At 43.4% G+C, this 19,718-nt stretch overlaps 1 protein-coding gene across 1 annotated transcript in view; it reads left to right on the plus strand.

The window, feature by feature from the left end:
* Window positions 1-9,405, plus strand: part of CPA6 (carboxypeptidase A6) — a 101,543-nt gene extending 92,138 nt beyond the window's left edge. The window contains exons 9-11 of the mRNA XM_067553846.1: window positions 1,155-1,357; window positions 7,124-7,208; window positions 8,882-9,405. Of these exons, the coding sequence (XP_067409947.1) occupies window positions 1,155-1,357; window positions 7,124-7,208; window positions 8,882-9,069 (476 nt within the window). The 3' untranslated portion in view covers window positions 9,070-9,405. The remainder of the gene's footprint in view (window positions 1-1,154; window positions 1,358-7,123; window positions 7,209-8,881) is intronic.
* The last annotated feature ends 10,313 nt before the right edge of the window (window positions 9,406-19,718 follow it).

The following is a 19,718-nucleotide window of genomic DNA, read 5'->3' on the forward strand; positions in this document are numbered from 1 at the left end:
ACAGTGTGTAAGACCGTGGTGGCAGCAAGGAATATAGTAGACATGGCGCTATTGTTCTGCAGCTCTCTGTTAAAATGTGTAGTTATCATGTAAAACATACTTCATTTACTTCAGGTTAATCGCAGAACCTGAGCTGTGGCTGAGAAGCGCTCAGCACAGCTCAGAAGGGAGGGTACAGAGGTGACCTTTGCACTTCCTGATCCTGCTGCCTCCTTGGTCTCTGTCATAAATTAGGGCAGGCTGAAGGCTCTCTATATAATCCCAAGGGGCAGTTCCAGAAGTCTAGAATCACTAGCATAAGGGAGCTGGCCCTTTTTCCTAACCTTGTACCCCCTCAGCCAGGTGGGGTAGCAGGTGTAGGTGCCACTGATTGAGCATTCCAGCCTGGCAGGCTAGTTTTAGGCAAAATCTGAGTCCAATTTTTTTCAAAAATAGACCTTGTGAAACTACTGAGTCCTGTGTTGATATTTTTGTTTGTTTTAAATAAAAATACCAATCTTTCTGTGGAACCCAGCAATTTTTTTGCACAACTTTTGCAAAAATAGGCAATGGTAAGACACTGTTCTTATTCAGAATTCTTTACTGTAGGACAATTATTTTGAATCTACTTTTGATCCACTTTTAGAGTAATGCATTTTTAGGTTCCTCTCTCTAATCTACATTTTAGTAGTGCCCTGACATGACTGTGCCTTCATTGCCAGACAGAAATCTGGTCCATCATGAATGAAAACAAGGTGTAACCCCCTGCTTCCAGATGAACCCATATCTATACCATAAATTAGTTTTAATGCCTACATTCTTCTCAGCAGCCTGAAGAAGGCTCCTCGCTCACATAGAACCAGTGCAGAAAATAGGATGAAGAGCAGGCTCTAGTTTCTCTCTCTGTGTAAGAATAGGTTTCATGGGGGAGGCCTGTGACTTCTTTATGGCAAGCATATATGCCTAATGGAAAAAAATACATTCTGTTCCACTGATTTCTTGGCTGTTCACTTCCATTAATTCTTCTCAGGTAGCAGGCTCACTCGTTTTCAGAAGTAGGACAACCGTTTGTGTGCTATTTTTCAGGCCTCTCCATACTCACAAGTTAAGCCTGAATTTGACCCTTACATACTGTTTATGAGCATTCACTGCTACTTTTCTTTTTCAATGTGTAGATGAGGGGGCTTCCTTTCACCCATGTGATGATACGTACTGTGGTCCTTTTCCCGAGTCTGAGCCTGAAGTAAAGTCTGTAGCTCATTTTCTTCGCAAACGCCGGAAACAAATCAAAGCCTATCTGTCTTTTCATGCATATGCTCAGATGCTGCTGTACCCATACTCTTACAAGTATGCAACGATTCCAAATTTCAGCTGTGTGGTAAGTACATTAGTACTTGAGATTACACACCCTTATATACTATTTCTGCTATTGTTCAGCAAGAAGATGTGAATGTAGCTTCATATTATTTGCCTATGGCTAAAGGTTTGTGCCACTGCCAGGTGGGCTCCAAGGTGTAATAATTTTCACTATTTAAAAAATCTACCATAATCACATATGTGAAGGGTTCAGCTCACTTGATATTTTGCAAAGAGCTTTACTAAGGTGAAAAGCAGAATTATAATGAAGCTTCCATCCCATTTCTCTCTCCTGAGGACGACTGAAAAAGTTGTATTGGTCCAGCTGGATTTCATGTTTTGAGGTTGGCCAGCAAATGAAAACTGTTCCAGTGTTCTCCACATGCATGAAGGTTTAAAAACATCTAGTGTAAATAGGGTCCTTAATTATTCCTGAGCAGAAGGCAAAGATGCTTCTGTGCAGTTCACTACACACTGGTGTGCTGCCAGTCACTGTTTCAGTTAAAGGGGTAAATTATTCAGTGATACGTTGAAACTGGAGTGCAGTATACTGCTAACAACATGCATAGATATTCTGCTCTAATTTAGACAACTCCCTTATTAATTTTTCAACTGCAGCCTGTTATTTTAAGATCTTTAAAAGTTATGGTTTGGTAAATGTCTGCACTGGTGGTAGGTCACTGACATGAAGCAACAGCATTTTTCCACTCCCCTGCATTTATTTCAGATGAGGGATTGTAAGCACATGTAAGAGAAGAAATAGGCCCAAGTGACACACCAACGACCTTTCACAGATCTCAAAGAACTGCATGTGGTTGGGGCTATCTGTATTTTGGGGTAAGTGGCTGGGCAGGAGAAGCAGAGCTGGGAAATGACCAGTCTATACAGCATCACTCCCACCTCCAAACCTGTTGAATTTCCCACAGGAGTTCATTATAGTATCATTTCCTAGCTCTGTGAATTCTCTCCCCCTTATGGGACTGGGGGAAGAAGAGGACACAGGTTGGGAACCTCTTACAGCACAGTTCTTCTAGTACAAACCAACAGGGGCAATTATAAACCAAAAAAAGACCACCTGAGGGATTCTAAATGAGTGCACTGGAATTTTTTCTAGGATAAAAAGTAGTTTCTGCCCCAATGAAAAGTCATGTGCAGGCTGAGCTCCAGGCCCAGTCCAAAACAAATTTTGTATAGCCTAATTGTTGGACAAAAAAAAAAAAGAAAAAAAAAAAAAGAAAAAAGAAACATTGGACCCCATCCAGGGTGTCATTAAACAATTACAATCCATACTCTGTGGAGAACACATCCTGAAAGAAGTCTTCCCCTTTTCCAGCCTTCAAACAACTCCCCAACCTCACTAAGCTCATCATCAGATGTAAACTCCCCACAGACCAGGACCCACAAACTCAAAGCAGCACCAGATCCTCCTATAACAGATGCAAAAACCTGCAGACATCTCCATTGTTACAGTGATCAACACATCTTTCAAGATCCCTGGGTCCTACACATGCCTATCACAACATATAGTGTACCTCATCCAGTACACTTAATATCCCAACAGCAACTATGTGGGTGAAACCAGACAATCACTACATTCTCAGATGATCTCACAGAAAAACGATGAGACAAAACACCCTATCACCTCTGGGTGTACACTTTCCACAAAGCAATTGTTCTATATCTGACCTCTCAGTCCTCATTCTCAAAGGAAATCTACACAACACCTTCAAAACTGAGCCTAGGAGCTTAATTTCTTAATTTTGCTATACTCTAAAAATCACGGTATTAATAAAGACACTGGATTTATGGCTTATTACAACAAACTATGACCCACTAACCCTCCTTTTTAGTCCTATGACTGCATAGGTGTTAACTGGCTACATTATCTTGAATGATCCCTTACAGTGTGTGTTAACTACTTATGTTAAACAATCTGTTCCACCTTTAATTTAGCTGTGAGACTCCGAGTACCTTTGTTAGACCGAAGAGCAGCTCTGTGTAGCTCAAAAGCTTGTCTCTTTCACCAACAAAAGCTGGTCCAATAAAAGATATTATCCCACTTACCTTGTCTCGCTAATATCCTAGGACCAACATGACTACAACGCTGCTGCAAAAAAAAGTTATTTTGCAGTCAAAAATGTATTTATACATTTAAATTGTAGAATCATAGAAATGTAGGGCTGGAAGGGACCCAAGGGGTCATCTAGTCCATCCCCTGCACCGAGACAGGACCATCCCTAACAGGTGTTTGTCTAATCTGTTCTTAAAAACCTCCAATGATGAGGATTTCACACCCTCCCATGGTAACCTATTCCAGTTCTTAACTATCTTTATAGTTAGACAGTCTTCCTAATATCCAACCTAAACCTCGTTGCTGCACATGAAGCCCATACATCTTGTTCTACCTACAGTGGTCTTCATAAACCTTTTATCATTTTTGTTGTTGTCCTCTGGACTTTCTCCAATTAAATGAAGTACTTTACACTTGTCTTTGTTGAATTTCATCTTGTTGATTTCAGACCAATTCTCCAATTTATTACGGCTATTTTGAAGTCTAAGTCTATCTTTCAAAGTGCTTGTAACCCACCCATCTTGTCATCCACAAATGTTATGAGCATACTGTAAAAGGGTATGGCTTGCCCTATCTCTTTTCTAGCCACAGACAACTCAGACACCTTGTGCAATTTATTTATAGTGTTCTCCCCATCACCCTTACAAATTTCTGCAGCTCACTATTTACAATAGCATACACACTTTAGCTCACTCAGCCCAGAGAAGGGAGACAGAAGGTATCTTCCCCCAAGAGATCTCTTTTAGCTCTGACTCTCAGAAGCCATCTCCCACCCTCCCCTTAGCTGAAAAAGGTTTTTCCTACCACATGCTTTCCCCCCCTTACTGGGGGTGCTTCCTTGCAGTATTCTCCCTCTGTCTCCAGGGAGATAATCCAGGCTGTCCTGATAGGGTCCATCTGTTCTCCCCCTGCAGAAGTCACACTTCGTGGGTGGAGGTCGCCCCCACAATTCTGTTTCAGCCTACAAATCCTCACACCATGGGCACCTTGAGGGACAACTTTCCCTCTCTCCCCTTCTGTCTTGTGGCAGGGCTGGTGGTCTCCCCTCCCCCCATCCCCCATGCTCCTGGTTGCTCAAGGTTCCTGATTCTCTTAACCCTCAAAACAACTTTTTCCCATTGGTACAGCAGTGTGTGTGTGTGGGGGGGGAGGGGGGGGCGGTGTTGAGGGCCACCCAAACCTCATTAATGAGCTCAGATTATCTTTATCCATCCGTTTTATGTCCTTATTTTCCTTCCTTTCCCCCTCAGTATCTCAGGGGAAGATTTCTTGGCTTGCATTCTCCCATCTCGTAAAACCTTCTACATTGTTCTCCTTCCTCTCACACTCAGTCCCTTAGAGAAAGCTTTTCTTCCCTTTCATCTTGGCATGTGTCTTCTTACCTAAAGGCATCTACCTCTGGCTTGTCCCTTCCTTTCCCCTTGAATATCACTTCCTCTCATTAGGGTTGTATTTTTCTCCACCTGGTACACCCCAACTCCAGCTTGTTTTCCCCAAAGAGAAGAGTCTCCAGTGACTGTCCAACACAATGGAGTGGGGTAACCTATCCATTGCCTTTTCCCATTTCCAAGTGATCCTCTCCCAGACCTTCAAGAGTACCTTTGTTATAGAGCAGTGATTTTTTATCCCTATGGACAAACACTAATTTCAGACTTCCTCCTGAAATCATCAGTGGGGTTTTACCAACTCCCACCAGACCAGAGAATAAGCTGAGGCTGTTTCTATCAGGCCCCTTTGACACTTCCTCCTCACCATCATAAAAATGTAGACACTTTCCTTTCTTTCTCCTGCCCATGTGTCTGGCCCAAACCACAGACCTCAGCAAAACCATACTCTGTATATGGGCAATCTCTTTTTATGTGTCCCTGCTGCCCACACAAGTAACAGGTAAGGGTACGAGTCCCTGTCAAAGTTCTTCCAGGCTCTTCTTTTTAATTTTATACACCCTTTCCAGCAATGAGTTCCCCTGATCCAGTCTCCTAAAGTGATTGGTCCTCTTTCCTGGGGAGAGCCACCTCTGCAAACTTGTCTCTCAGTTTAACTTCTGCATTTAAGATACCTTGCTGATGCCACCTGACCTGTACGTACTCAGGGAGGCTCTGGAGACACTGCTCCAAAACTCCCCCACACTGCTCCCCCACAGTTTGGACATTCCATCTCAGCCAATGGGTGGCTCAATCCATCAGATTTTTGGCAAATAGTCGGGGCTGCAAACCCCGAGTCCATCTCATGGCTCAGAACTTTTGTCTATACTTATTGGTTGACAGACCTCTCTGATCCAGGATGGCCAGCCTAACCACCTCATAGTCTCATGCCTGCTTGTCATTTAGAGCCACATGGGCTACTTGGGGGATTCCCTAGTCAAACTGGGGGCTATCTCCAGTGATCAGAGTTATGGTACAGTTGCTGTTGCCCAGCACTCTGTTACACATACTCTCCCTTCCATCATCCAAGTCATTAATAAAAATATTGACTAGGCACCAGACTCAGTACAGACCCCACAGGACCCATCCTCCCCATTTGACAGTGAACCATTGGTAACTATTCTGTGTTTCTTTCAGTATGTGTTCAGTATGTGTATGTCTTTACAGTATGTGTTTCAGTCATGCATCCACGTTATAGCAATTTCATCTAGACATCATTTCCTAGTTCACTAGATAATGTCATGTTGGACTGTGTCAAAAGCTTTACTAAAATCAAGATTATCACGTTTGAAGCTTCCCCCCATCCATTAGGCCAGTACCCCATCAAAGAAGGAAAGTAGATTGGTTTGACATGATTCTGTCTTAACAAATCCATGCAGGCTATTTCTTATCACCTCTAGATGCTTATAAATTGATTGTTTAAAAATTTGTTCAAGTATATTTCTGGATATTGAAGTTCTATAATTCCCTAGGTCCTCTTTGTTTGTCTTTTTAAAGATAGGTACTATATTTGCCTTTCTCCAGTCCTCTGGGACATCATGTGTCCTCCATAAGTTCTTGAAGATAATGGTTCCGAAATTGCTTCAGCTAGTTCCTTAATTAATGTTAGTTCCTAGTTCCTAGGATGAATTTGAGCAATTTGAACTTGAATACATCTAACTTATCTAAGTATTCATTAATAAGTTATTTACCTATTCAAACTGATGTTCCTTTCCTCTTGTTAATATTAATTAACATCTGGTCACACAATTTTTGTATAGAAGATTAAAGCCTATTTTGCTTCAAATACCTCAGCCTTCTTGGTATCATCCATTATGAGCTCTCCTTCCCTGAAAAGTTGTGGATCTACACTTTCTTTCATCTTTCTCATAATATCTTTATAGAATCTCTTCTTATTACCTTTTGTGTCCCTTACTAGGTCACTTGTTTATGCCAAAGTCTTTGTGATTTGCTTGTGTTATTGAGTATTGTTTTGTACTCATCCTTAGCAATTCATCCACCTGTCCATTTTTTGCAAGATTCCTTTTTGATTTTCAGGTCATCAGAATGCTCCTGATGCAACCTTAATGGCCTCTTATTATAGTTCCTTCACAGTAGGATAGCAAGCTGGTGTGTCTTTAATATTGTCTCTTTGAGAAACTGCCAGCTCTCCTGAAAATATGCTAATTTAGGCTGCACAGGATTATCAAACCTAGTATTGCATTAGGAGTAAATGTTATGTAGTTCAAGTTCCAATCCTATTACAGAAATTAATGTGAAATCTAATATATTTATTTTTTCCTCCCATGGACAGGAATCTGCCGCCTATAATGCAGTTAATGCTCTTCAGTCTGCTCATGGTATAAGATACAGATATGGGCCTGCTTCTAGCACTTTGTGTAAGTTTCTCTCATAAACTAATTTGTTACTTTGATCTAGATATAGTACATGGGGTGGCTTCTATTCTAACAAGGGAAGCAAATCTTGTATAAAGTGAACTTTGATCAAATTGTGGCAGATGAGGAAGAGAGGGAAGAATGTGCAGTTGATTAAATCCACCTGCAATGGCAGAGATAAATGCACCAATTTCTAGGGAAAAAAGAAGAGACACATAAGGAATATGTCCAGTGAGCTGCAGTAAATTTTAGGATGCATAAAGATCAATAGAAAACAGGATATTTAACAGTTAAATCTTGATTGACAGAAAAATAATTCACAGCAAACATTTCCATGCTCTCACTCTCGTCCCATGTAATTGAGATATCACTGCACATACTGTTCATTCAAAAACTGAGCTTATCTTTTTAAAAGCTGGGTTTAAGATACCCCCAGTTTCTCATTGAAAATAAATAATAGAGATGTTTGTTATTTGGCAATCTTTTTTTTAAAAAAAAATACTGAATTCAAATGCTTAGTCTTCCCCTAAGAGCAAAAGATCTTTGAAGTTTGGATTTTAGCTAACAATGTTTGTCAGCTGAGCTCTCCAGGTAGGTTAGTAAAAGAAAAGAAGTTCAATAGTTTTCTACACCACACAAATTTTTCGCTAGGACGATTTGATTTACTACAAACATATGTGAAGGCTGAATTTGCTCATTTGGGCAGGCTTGAAAGAGGAAAATATTTATAAACAGCAAGATATTTACAAGTAGTTTTCTGCATCTCCTCTGCTACTGTTACAAATGTGTAAGTTTTGCTAAAGCATTTTTTACCTTTCCTCATAACTCACTTTTTCTTTGTGCTTAGTTCTTCAGCAAAGTCATAAGTTCGTGTTATAACCATACAGTCTATTGCCTTGTCACAAGTATAGCACTGGTACTAAATGGTTAGAATAATGACGAAGAAAATAGACTATAAAAGAACATTTTTATCTAAGTATATAGGATAATTAATATATAAAGACAAGGAAAAGTATGAGGAACACAGTTCTTGTGTGAGGTCTATCAGTGATAACTACCATCCCTACAAAAGTTGTTATGCACTAAGCAAACCATGGAAAATAGAGGGGAGATGGAAAAAAATTTTGAAAAAATTTAAAGGAAAAGTTTAGTCTACTTTGTCTTCAAGGCCCTGATCCTGCATCGTGTAGTTCCACACAGACCCTGACTTCAATTGGATTCTTCATGAATGTAAATGAGACCATGCAGAATAAGGGTCCACATGGATGGACACTTTTGCAGGGTGAGGCCTTAGACTGTTATTGCCTGGAGATGTGGACAGAACTTCGCTGAAGTTCTGTACAGCAGTGAGCACTCTATAGGTGTCCAATAAATGAAGCTGGAGAAAAGAGAATGGAGGGGAAAATATTCCTGGAGTGAAAGTCTTTTTAAATAATAAAGACAATTATTAGATTTTTCCCTTGTTAACTGAGGGCCTAATCATATATGATGCAAAGCACCTTCCATGAGATACTGGATGCCCATGAACTTCTGTGAGAGATGAGGGTGCTCAGCACCTTGGAGGATAAGGCCCTCGGTTGTCAGTATTCATTAAGAGTCTTAAGTATAATATTATGATAACAGTATATTTCTTTCAACATGACAAACACATTGTGATACTTTTTTTCCCTCCCCAGATGTGAGCTCTGGTAGTTCTATGGACTGGGCCTACAAAAACGGCATTCCCTATGCATTTGCATTTGAGCTGCGTGACACTGGCCATTTTGGATTTTTGCTTCCTGAGACGCTGATCAAACCCACTTGCACAGAGACCATGCTAGCAGTTAAAAATATAACTATGCATATGCTAAAGAAGTGTCATTGAGAGTTATAGTGAGGATCCAAAACTTAGCTAATGTTTTACTTCAGGTGTTTATTAAATAGACAATGTCAAGTCATTGAAATTCTAACTCTGACATTTTAAAACTGTAGCTCACAGTATAAAATGGGGTAATTATTCTTCCTTGGAGGGTTGGGAGGTGGAAATCCTTTCAACTTCTATCTGCAAAAATCCTTCCAACTTAATATGTCACATAAGTGGCTTGTTCACAGCAAAATACTCTGTCCTGATTAGGGATTTATACTAAGGCCTTGATTCTAGACCATTGAAATAGTGGAATTTTTGCCACGGACTTCAGTTGGTGAAGGACCCAGTCCCAGCTACAGTTTTGGAGCCAGACCTTGACAGGTTCCACACTGCAAGGCAACCCACACCCAGAACTATGGGGCTCATCCATTGCTTCCATTCTTCCATAAATCACAGCATCAGCAGAAGCCATAAGGAACATTCCAGAATGGTGTCTGTGGGTCAGTAGATATAGTTCACATATGTATGTATGTATATATATATCCCCAAACACAGCAGTGGCCCTTCTACATAACACTCTGTGCCCCTAGTAGGAATAATCTATATATGGCATATGGTTGCTGCGGGCCAGACTACAGGCAGGCAATGGTGTGATTTCTTCACCATATATGTGTCTGAGCTTTGGAGGCCATTTCACATAGTGCCAGAATTTGACTCAGTTTTTTTTTAAATATTCAGAGTTAGATAGTTTAAAATAGAGAGACCAGCACATTACCATGTATAAATATACATTTTAAAAGTTGTGCATTCCCTGTAATAATGAATCATAGTAGAACATCAATGAATAGATACTATATTCCATTGTATGGATGCATAATAACAAAATAATTTGCAGTGGCTGTGGACTTGGGACAAGATTATCAGATTCTGTACATGGATTTAGCTGTGGGCAATGAAGTTACACCAGTTTGCATCAGCTGAGGATCTGGCCCTTAAGCTATAACAAACATTAATTGGAGTTTTTATTTCTAGGTACTTACTGTGTTCTGTGGCTACATGGCTACTCAAGGTTGTTGCATGTTTTAAAGGCGTTGTTAATGGATTTTTAATTGAGTGGGTCCTAAAATCTGGAAGCTTTGCAGCTGACAGGTTTCTAGTGAAGAAGCATGGTATTTGAAAGAACAATACTGAAAGCACAGAGTGTTTAACAGCGTGGTTCTTTTTTTTTTTTTTTTTTTTTTTTTTTGTATTTTCACAGTAATATTTTTGCAGTTAGAGCTTGAAGATTTTATGTTTTATTATTTTATTTTGAGTTTAAATTGATGCCATAAAGTGTTAAATAAAACACATTTGTTAATAAAATCTTCAGACATATGACGCATTCCTTCCATTTTCCTCCCCACCCCTCTTTGTAATGTCATCCCTTGATCTATCACATCAAATTTAGTTATTAAACTCCTTGGAGCAGAGAAAATCACTTATTTGTCTGTACAGTATCACCAGTAGCTATGGTGTTATATCAAAAAATATCTATAACACTCAAAGTCAAATAAATTACTAGAAGTTGTGTTCTGGTCCCTACTCACATTGAATAAAGCCATATTCTGTGACTGGTTCTATTGATTTCAGGAGGGCTACTTGTGGAGTAAGGATGGCAGAATCTGGTCCTATATAACTTTAAGGATAAAATATCATTACTAAGATGTTTATTTCAAAATATGTAACTTTCCACTATATATGTTGTACTATTATTGTATAGCTGTTTAATACACACACACACAAGTTAAAATATTTTTATAACTGGAAGCAACTTTCCTTGTTGTTAATTTGTGGTTATATTTTGTTTTTTCTTTCATGTTTTATGAAAAGTTGCTTAGATATACTTGATTTTGTCTTGGACATTTTGGATTTAGCATTTTTCAACTCAATTACTTTAGTATGATACAGAATCTCTTTACTTAGTCTTAATTTTGCCTTTTTGTAGCAGATTGGGTTATGTTTGTTTTTTTTCCCATTAGAAGAATCTTCCAGCTCAAGCTCTAAATTACATGAGATGCAATTTTGCATCTTAAATTCACTTTCATTATTATTATTATTATTATTATTATTATTAACAGTTGCTTCCTGAAAAGCATGCACATTAGCTCAGACTTGTTTGATTAAACCAAGCTTCTGTACTGATTTAATTGGAGTTCAGAGGACAAAAGCACTCAGGATATATATCTTTCCAGTCATAACCCTCCCCTATGACCATGATCACAAACCATTTTGGAGAAATACAACAACAGCCACTGTCTGTGCATGGCTCCTTGATGGTGACAATAAAAACACACATTCCACCCAAATAGTCATGGTGCTGATTAGCTGCAGAAATTTATTCAAGATTCAAGGGACAATATTCAACTACTAATGAAATTTGAGGGTAGGGTAGGACAGAGAAAGAACACAAGATACCCAATCAGGAGGAGGCAACATTTAGTGCTAGATTATAATCTTATCATGCACTTTAAGTAAGGAACGGCATATAGCTGGACCATCCAAGAGTAGGGGAGGAACCAGATTGTGAGTCGGAGTTATGATCTGGCTCCTGCATTTCTCGTCTCTCAGGGAGAAAATAATCTTCATCCATCCTTTCGCTGGAACAATTGGCCAGTGAGTGAGGACAAGAGCCAAGGCTCCCTACCCATTCCTCATCTAATTGCACAGGAAGGGGGATGGCACCACAAAACAACCACTGTCCTACACATAAGAGGGCATCACCCACTCCATCTCTTTTATAGATACACACTGCTCAGAGATGTTCTGGTCAAACATCTCATGTAATTTATTTACAGTCTTCTCTCCACCACCATTACAAACTTGTGCAGCTCAGTATTGACAAACATATAGTCCTTAGCTCACTCGGCCAAGGACAGGGAGACAGCACGTATCTTCTCTCAAGAGATCTCTCCTGGCTCTGATTCTCAGAAGCTTACCAGTTTCTCTCTTTCCCTCGAGAACTTCCTTCCTCTGTCTTTTCTACTTTCTAGGCTAATAGGTTAATTAGATGAGGCACAGCTTTGCCCCTCAGGTTTACTCCAGGACAATTTCATTAGTGAGCCAAATGCTGGTACAGCTGCTGTTGCCCAGCACTCTGTCACCCATATTCCCCACTTACCTGACAAAGATTTTTCTTACTTCATGCTCTCTCCTCCTTACTGGAGGTGCTTCCTTGCAGGGTTCTCCTTCTGTCTCCAGGATGATCATCAAGGCCCACCTGATAGAGTCCATCCATTCTCCACCTGCAGAAGTCACACTTAGTGGGTGGAGGTTACCCCCAAAATTCTGTTTTAGCCCTTACGTCCTCACAGAATGGACACTTGATTACTCAGGGTTCCTGGTTCTCCTAACCCTCCAAACTGCACCGGAGATTTTTACCCTGGGTGCACCAGTGGGGGAGGAGAGGCACCCAACTCCCATTAACAACTTCAAGTTATTTTTATCCACCAGGCAAACATCTTTCCCCACACCCTGAGGGGGTCTCCCTTTATGATTTGGCTTGCATTCTCCCAGCTAGTAGAGTATAAAACTTTCTACTTTGTTTCCCTTCCTCTCCCACTCTGTCCCTTGGGGAACTCTTTTCTTCCCTTTCATCTTGGTGTGTGTATTCTTGTCTAGGGGCAGCTACCTCTGATTTGTCTCTTCCTTTCTCCTTGAGTATCAATCACTTCCTCCCATCATGGCGGTATTTTCCCCACCTGGGGCACCCCAACATCAGCTTGTTTTCCCAAAGAGAAGGATCTCCAGTCACTGCCCAACACAATGGGAGCAGTAACTTATCCACTACCCCTACTTGTTTCCAAAGTGAACCTCCCCCAGACCTCCAGGGTACCTCTGCCATAGGGCATCCTTTTATCTATGGACACATGCAGTGTTCACACTTCCTCCTGGAATCATCCAGTGAGGTTTTATCAACTCCTGCTAGACTAAGGAGCAAGCGGCGGCAATGTCTACCAGGCCCTTTTGATGCTTCCTCCCCATCCTCACAGAAATGGTAGAGAGTTTCCATTCTGTCCCGTGCCCACAAGTCCAAGTCCAGCCACAGAACTTGGTATAACCACATTCCATATATAGGCAGTCTCTTTTTATGTGTTCCTGCTGCCCACACTGGTAAAAGGTAAGGGAGTGCCTATCACAGTTCCTCTGTGCTCTTTCCTCTTCTTCTGTAAGCATCTTCCCAGCAATGAGTGGGAGTCACCTTGGCTTAGATAGGCCCAGTCCCTGTGCCCAGTTGCTAGAACCCCACCTCAGGACTCACTACCCTTTGTAGTAACTGCTGCTGCACATTCACTTGTTCTAGAGCAAAGTCCTGCAGATGCTTTTGCTGTCTCTCCTGCCAGGTAAGCAACACCTTCCTCTTCAGGTGGTGTGATTGCTGGCAACTGTGCAGAGTTTTCTGCACCTCCTCTTGCTGTTCCACTAGCTACTGCCATCTCCTCCATGGTCCAGGCCACTGACCCCTTGTGCCAGCTATACTCCCAGACAAGCCCCCAGTGTGAGAGGGCATCAGCCCAGTCCTGTCTATTTTCTAGCCACAGACTGCTCAGAGACCTTCCTCTGGTGAAACACCTTGTGCAATTTATTGACAGAGCTACCCCAACCACCTTTACTAACTTGTGTAGCTCACTATTTACAAGTATACAGTGCTAAGCTCATTCAGCCACAGAGAGAAAAGACAGACAGTAACTCCCCCTGAGCCAACTCTTCTGACTCAGACTCAAAAACCTGTCCTCTTCATCTCCTCCCCCCATGCTTCCTTCCTGTGCCTTTTCTATTTTCTGGGCTAATTAGCCTTTTGGGCTCGCAGCCCATCCCATTCTATCAATTAGGCACAGCTTTCCCCCTCAAATTGACTCTGGGGCAATTTAATTGGTGATCCAGTGATCGGTGTGCTGGTACAGACTCTGTCACACGGGCTCTGGCAATGTGAGTAGCCCACTCAGGGAAGTAAGGGGGCTCCTTACACGCCCCTAATTGCCCTGCACAGATACACAGCAGGGTTCATAGTTGAGCCTTTAATAAATAGTCTTTTTAATTCTGCATCTAAGAAGCTAATTGGTCAAATGTGGAATTTTAAAGATGTGCATGGTTTTCATTAGAACTTTGTCATGGTGAGCAAGGTTTCAGGTGAAATAATCTTTGGGGCAGGGGTAACAGAGAAAACATAGCAGGTACACTATATGTCTGATTGAGCTATTTGGGATAAAATATCATCTGTCTTAACTCTACAGCAGCTAGTCTGAAGAGTAGTGAAAGATTCATTGAATTCTCTTGAAAATAGAAGTATTCTTTCTTCTCTAAATAAGTTTGTCTAAATTGTAAATCCAGCTGACCTCTTTGCAAAAAAATAAAATAAAATAAATTATTGCAAATATTTTAACATTTGTCTGAAAACCTTTGACATTTAAAAATGTTTGATGTCAAAAGCAGTCCATTTTACGCTACTGTGGATGCATCCTGGAAGCTGTATGTGCACAGTTTCAAGGGTCAAAGTGGGAAACAATACTTATCCCCTCAAGTCTGCCGCATTCTTAGGAACTGTTGCACCACATGCATAGGAGTGGTTGTCCATGGATTGGCCTAGTCACAGAACCACTGGCCAGTGTGATAGGTCCCCAGTGCAATAGGGGAGGAGGGGGCCAACAAAACACAGCTCCATGGTGCTCAGGGAGTGGAGGCTTCCTATGTGGGTTCCCTGCATCCTGCTCCGCCTGCACAGTTGAATCCTATGGGCTTCACTGCCTATCAGCCCCTTCATGCTTACAGGGATATCAGGAGTACTACAATGCATCTTTGAAGAGAGTCACTAGCCACACATGCACTATATGTGCTGAACTACGAATGGGTAATATGATACTTTATGATGAATCTTCAAAAGGTTATTATAAACAGAAGAATTTACCTTGAAGAATAAATTCAGTATTAACGACTTGAAATTGGACTGATGTTCTTTTTTGATTCACAAATATAAGCTTGCTGAACATTCATCTTACCTCAGTAATTACCTACAGCTGTTTCCTTTTTATTTAATATCTTTACTAGCATTCTATCACGTACAAGATAAATAACCAGCTCTGGAAACATTGATCTTACTTTGCTGTGCATGTTTTGCTGAGCATATTTTATCATCCAAGATAACATCAAGTATGTGGACAGCAGAATTCTGCTGTTATTAATCTTGTGGTCAACAACCTCCTATATAGTGATGATGTGAAACCCAGAAGTGACCATTTTGTTGATTAACAGAATAACTGCACTGATTTTCAAACTGAACAAACTGATTAGCTATGATTTTCAGTGGCATTTCGTCCCAACTCTGCTGTTTTATAACTTTCAATAATAATTTTTTTAAAACTTAGAAACTAATTGATATGTAGGAGACCATCCTGTTTCTCAAAGCCATCCTTCTCAGCAAAAGAATTTGCACCAAATCAGAGCCTATATCATAACACCAAACTAAGTCAAATGTTAGACTTTACAGGGTTTATACACTAGTCAAGATTATTTAATCTCCATGCAAGTGTTTTATATTCACAATATACACAATAGGCCCTCACTCTAATGCCCTTCACGATAGCAAACCTTGGGCTGTAGTGAACATAGTCTCTGGACCCCACCTCCAGCCTTGCCTGCTGGGATAGGGGGCTGATAGCTCCTCCAACCCTGGGGCTGTGGTAGGGGGCTGAGATCCTGTGGCCCAGGGCTGCATGGGGAGGGGCTGACAGCTCCTCCAGCCCGGGGCTGCCATCAGGGCAGAGTGCTCCTCTGGCCCCACAGCCAGGGTAGAGTGCTCCTCAGGCCCAGGTTCACGGCAGGGACAGAGATCCCTTCCAACCCGGGGCCCCAGCAGGAGGAATAGTGCTCCTCCGCTGAGCTCTCTCTCCCCGCCACAGCCCCAGGGTTGGAGGAGCACTGTCAGCTCCTGCCACGGCCCTAAGGTCAAAACTATTCTCTCTCTCCCATCCGCAGCCCCGGGTTCAAAGGAGCTGTCTCCCCCCTATCCCCCACATGACTATAACGGACCCCTGGCTATACCAAACAAATGGGTTGGATCCCTAGAGGTTCGTTACAGTGAAGGTTTACTGTGTTTTGTCTGTAAAATGCAATGGCAGTGAATTAAATATACTATATCTACTGTGGTATATCCACAGGTCTCTCTTGGCCGTAAGGCCTGAGGGGTGCCCTTCAACCCCATGGGAGGGCAGGTAAGTCCAGTCAGCATATGCCCCCAGGGCTGTAGAGGTGGTGGTAAAGCTGTGGAGGGTCAGAGCCGCCCCGGTCCTTCCTGCAGGCCGGGGACGGGGTTTTTCCTTCTCTGCCTCTCTTGGCCACGGAGACGCACTATATCCTACTCTGGGGGGATTTTCGCCTCCTGCCGCCACAAACCTTCTGGCAGCTTCCTTCTCTTTCCCTCTACCCTTTAGGGGAGGCAGGGTTTAAGTAGACCTGAAGTGGCCCTTAACTGGGTTCTGGGTTGAGGTATCTCTAACTGACCTGCAGTAACCTCTGCTCTGCCTGCAGGGAAAAGGGTCTTCAGCAGTCTAGGGCTCACACACCAGTCCTGGTATACTCTTTTGTAGCCATCTGTTCTGGCTTTACCACATGTCCCCTCCCTCCTGCTCAACACTATGGGGTTGGGCTACTTGGGTCGAACAACAGTGCACCCATGACAGGCCGTCTGTATTGCCATGTTTGGCCCCTGCCCTATGCTGTACACTGAAGTGGAACGGCTGTAATGCCAGGAACCATCGCATCACCCATGCATTTCAATCTTTGTTGTGGTGCATCCACTTCAGGGGGCCATGGTCTGTAATCAGAGTGAACTTCCGCCCAATCAGGTAATACTGGAGGGTTTCCATGGCCCATTTCATTGCCAGGCATTCTCTCCCCACTACTGTGTACCGTTATTCCCGGAGCAGGAGTTTCCAGCTGAGGAATAAGACTGGGTGTTCCTCGTCCCCCAGCATCTGTGATAGTACAGCGCCCAACCTGTCCTCCAAGGCATCAATCTGTAAGATTAATTATTTATTGAACTCGGGGGATATCAATACCGGGCTATGACACAGGGCAGTTTTCAGGTCTGTGAAAGCTTCTTCCACCAAGCTGGGCCACTTCACTATGTTCGGGCCACGGGCTTTTATCAGGTCCATCAGTGGGTAGGCACGAGTGGCAAAGTGGGGAATGAACCTTCTGTAGTACCCGACTATCCCCAAGAACGCCCGGACCTGCTTCTTCCGGATTGGCTGGGGCCAGCTTCATATTGCCTCTAGAACGATCGGACTGGACCACTGATTATGGGATTCCTCAAAGACTCCCAATTCCAGCATCTGCTTGACTTAGACTTAATTTCCTTTCTTTTTGCCTCTGGGATCCGGTATGGCTTGACATTCATTTTTATCCCAGATTCGGTGATGATGTCGTGAAGTGCCTCAGTGGTTCTGCCAGGTTCCACTGAGAACACATCCCAGTTTCTCTCAATCATCTTCATGACTTCTGCTCGTTGTGCCGGGGTCAAGTCGGGGGATATTCTCATCTCCCCCTGACTCTTGTCTTCCCGGGGCGCTGTATCTAGAGCAATGGCACAAGTGTCCCTGTCTTGCCAGGGCTTCAGCAGGTTGACGTGATATATTTGTTCTGGTTTTCGATGGTCAGGTTGTCGCACCTTATAGTCAACATCCCCAACAGCCTCTACGACTTCATATAGTCCCTGCCACCTGGCTAGGAGCTTTCTTTCCGGTGTGGGCACCAACACCATTACTTGATCACCGGTCTGGAATCTCTGGACCCTTGCCTGGCGATTGTAGTAGGTCCGTTGGGCCTTCTCGAGATGCTCCCAAACGATGGGAGTTACTTGGACAATCCTGTCCCACATCTGTATCACATGTTCAATAACGTTTTGCCCCTGGAGGGGCTGCTCTTCCCAATCTTATTTGGCAATGTCCAATATTCCTCGGGGGTAGCAACCATATAGCAATTTGAAGGGTGAGAACCCCGTGGATGTCTGGGGAACTTCCCTGATTGCAAACATCAGATAGGGTAGTAAAGCATCCCAGTCTTTCCCATCCTAGCTCGCCACCTTTCTCACCATACTCTTCAGGATTCTATTGAATCGTTCAACGAGGCCATCTGTCTGGGGGTGATAAACTGATGTTCGTAAGGTCTGGACACGGAGCAGCATGCACATCTCCATCAGTTTGGACACAAAGGGGGTCCCTTGGTCTGTCAGAATCTCTTTCGATATTCCCACCCTAGCGAAGATTTGCAGCAACTCCTTCGCTATTGTTTTGGATGTTGTATTATGGAGTGGTATGGCTTCAGGGTATCAGGTAGCATAGTCTAGAACCACGAGCACGTATTGGTGGCCCCGGGCTGACTTTTCCAGGGGGCCTATCAAGTCCATGGCGATCCTTTCAAATGGGACCTCAATAATTGGCAGGGGTACAAGTGGGGCCCATGAGTGGGGCCGAGGCCTGTGGAGTTGGTACTTTGGGCAGGAAGTACAATACCGGCAGGCTCCCTCATAGACCCCTGGCCAGAAGAATCTCCGCAGGATCCAATCCAGCATCTTGTCTATCCCCAGATGTGCCCCAAACAAATGGCTATGTGCCAGGTCTAGCACCGCCCTCTGGTGGCGTCATGGTACCAGGAGTTGCTCCACTTCCTCCTCTCGCACTCAGACCACCTGGTACAATAAGTCTCTTCTGACCACAAAGTATGGCCCAGGGCCCTTGGTCTTTCCTTCCACAGGGACACCATTTACTTCCACCACCTTTTCCCAATCTTGGCATACAGTGGATCATTAGTTTGGTCTTGGGCAAAGTTCCCAAGAGCAGGCCCAATGTCCTCAATCTCAAGGGGATCAACTTCCGACTCTTCGCTTGGCTGGGCCCCATCAGAACTAGGTCCAGCCTCTGGCTTGTCCATAGTTGGGGTAGCCCCCTATCAGCTGGATGTGATTGCCTCCCAACTACGGCAGCCTTTTGGTTCTGGACCAAGATCCTGGTTCGCAGCTGCTTGTTGGCTCATCTCTCCCGTCGCGTCTTCTGCCGTTTCTCCATGACAGGGAACAGGTCTTGGGCGAATTCAGAGAACACTGGGGGTGGACAACCTGTGGGGGCCTCCCTATTGATTTTGGGGTCGCTACCCCGCTTGGAGTCTCCCATGGGGAGTAGGCACTCAAACCCGAGGAAGTCCCGGCCTATGAGGGCTGGGTAGGGAAGTTTTGGGACCGCGCATGCTGTTACCCTCGTAATATGTCCTTGAATTGTGATACGGACCAGAATGGTCGGATAGGAATTGACTGTGCCCTGCACACAGGTTGTCTTAGTGCATTTAGCCTGGGACAGTTGGTCCTGGCCCACCAGCTTCCCGGAGACCACAGTGATGGCGCTCCCAGAGTCCACTAAAGCAGTGGTCTCTATGCCGTTCATCTTGACTGGCTGGGTGTACCTATGTGCGGTCTCCGCCACCCCCACCAGGAAGACCAAGCTGCAGGGGCCAGCAGGCTCACCCAGCCCGCATTGAATGGGTTCCTCTGCATTTGGGCATTGGGTGGCTATGTGCCCTAGCTCCCCACAAGCGTAGCACCTATACCCTAGTCGGGACATCCCCTTATTCTTTGGGCTAGC

This window comes from Emydura macquarii, unplaced genomic scaffold, assembly GCF_026122565.2.
Source record: "Emydura macquarii macquarii isolate MOO-44397 ecotype Brisbane River unplaced genomic scaffold, CSIRO-AGI_Emac_v2 contig_1477, whole genome shotgun sequence".
Taxonomy (NCBI): Eukaryota; Metazoa; Chordata; order Testudines; family Chelidae; genus Emydura; species Emydura macquarii.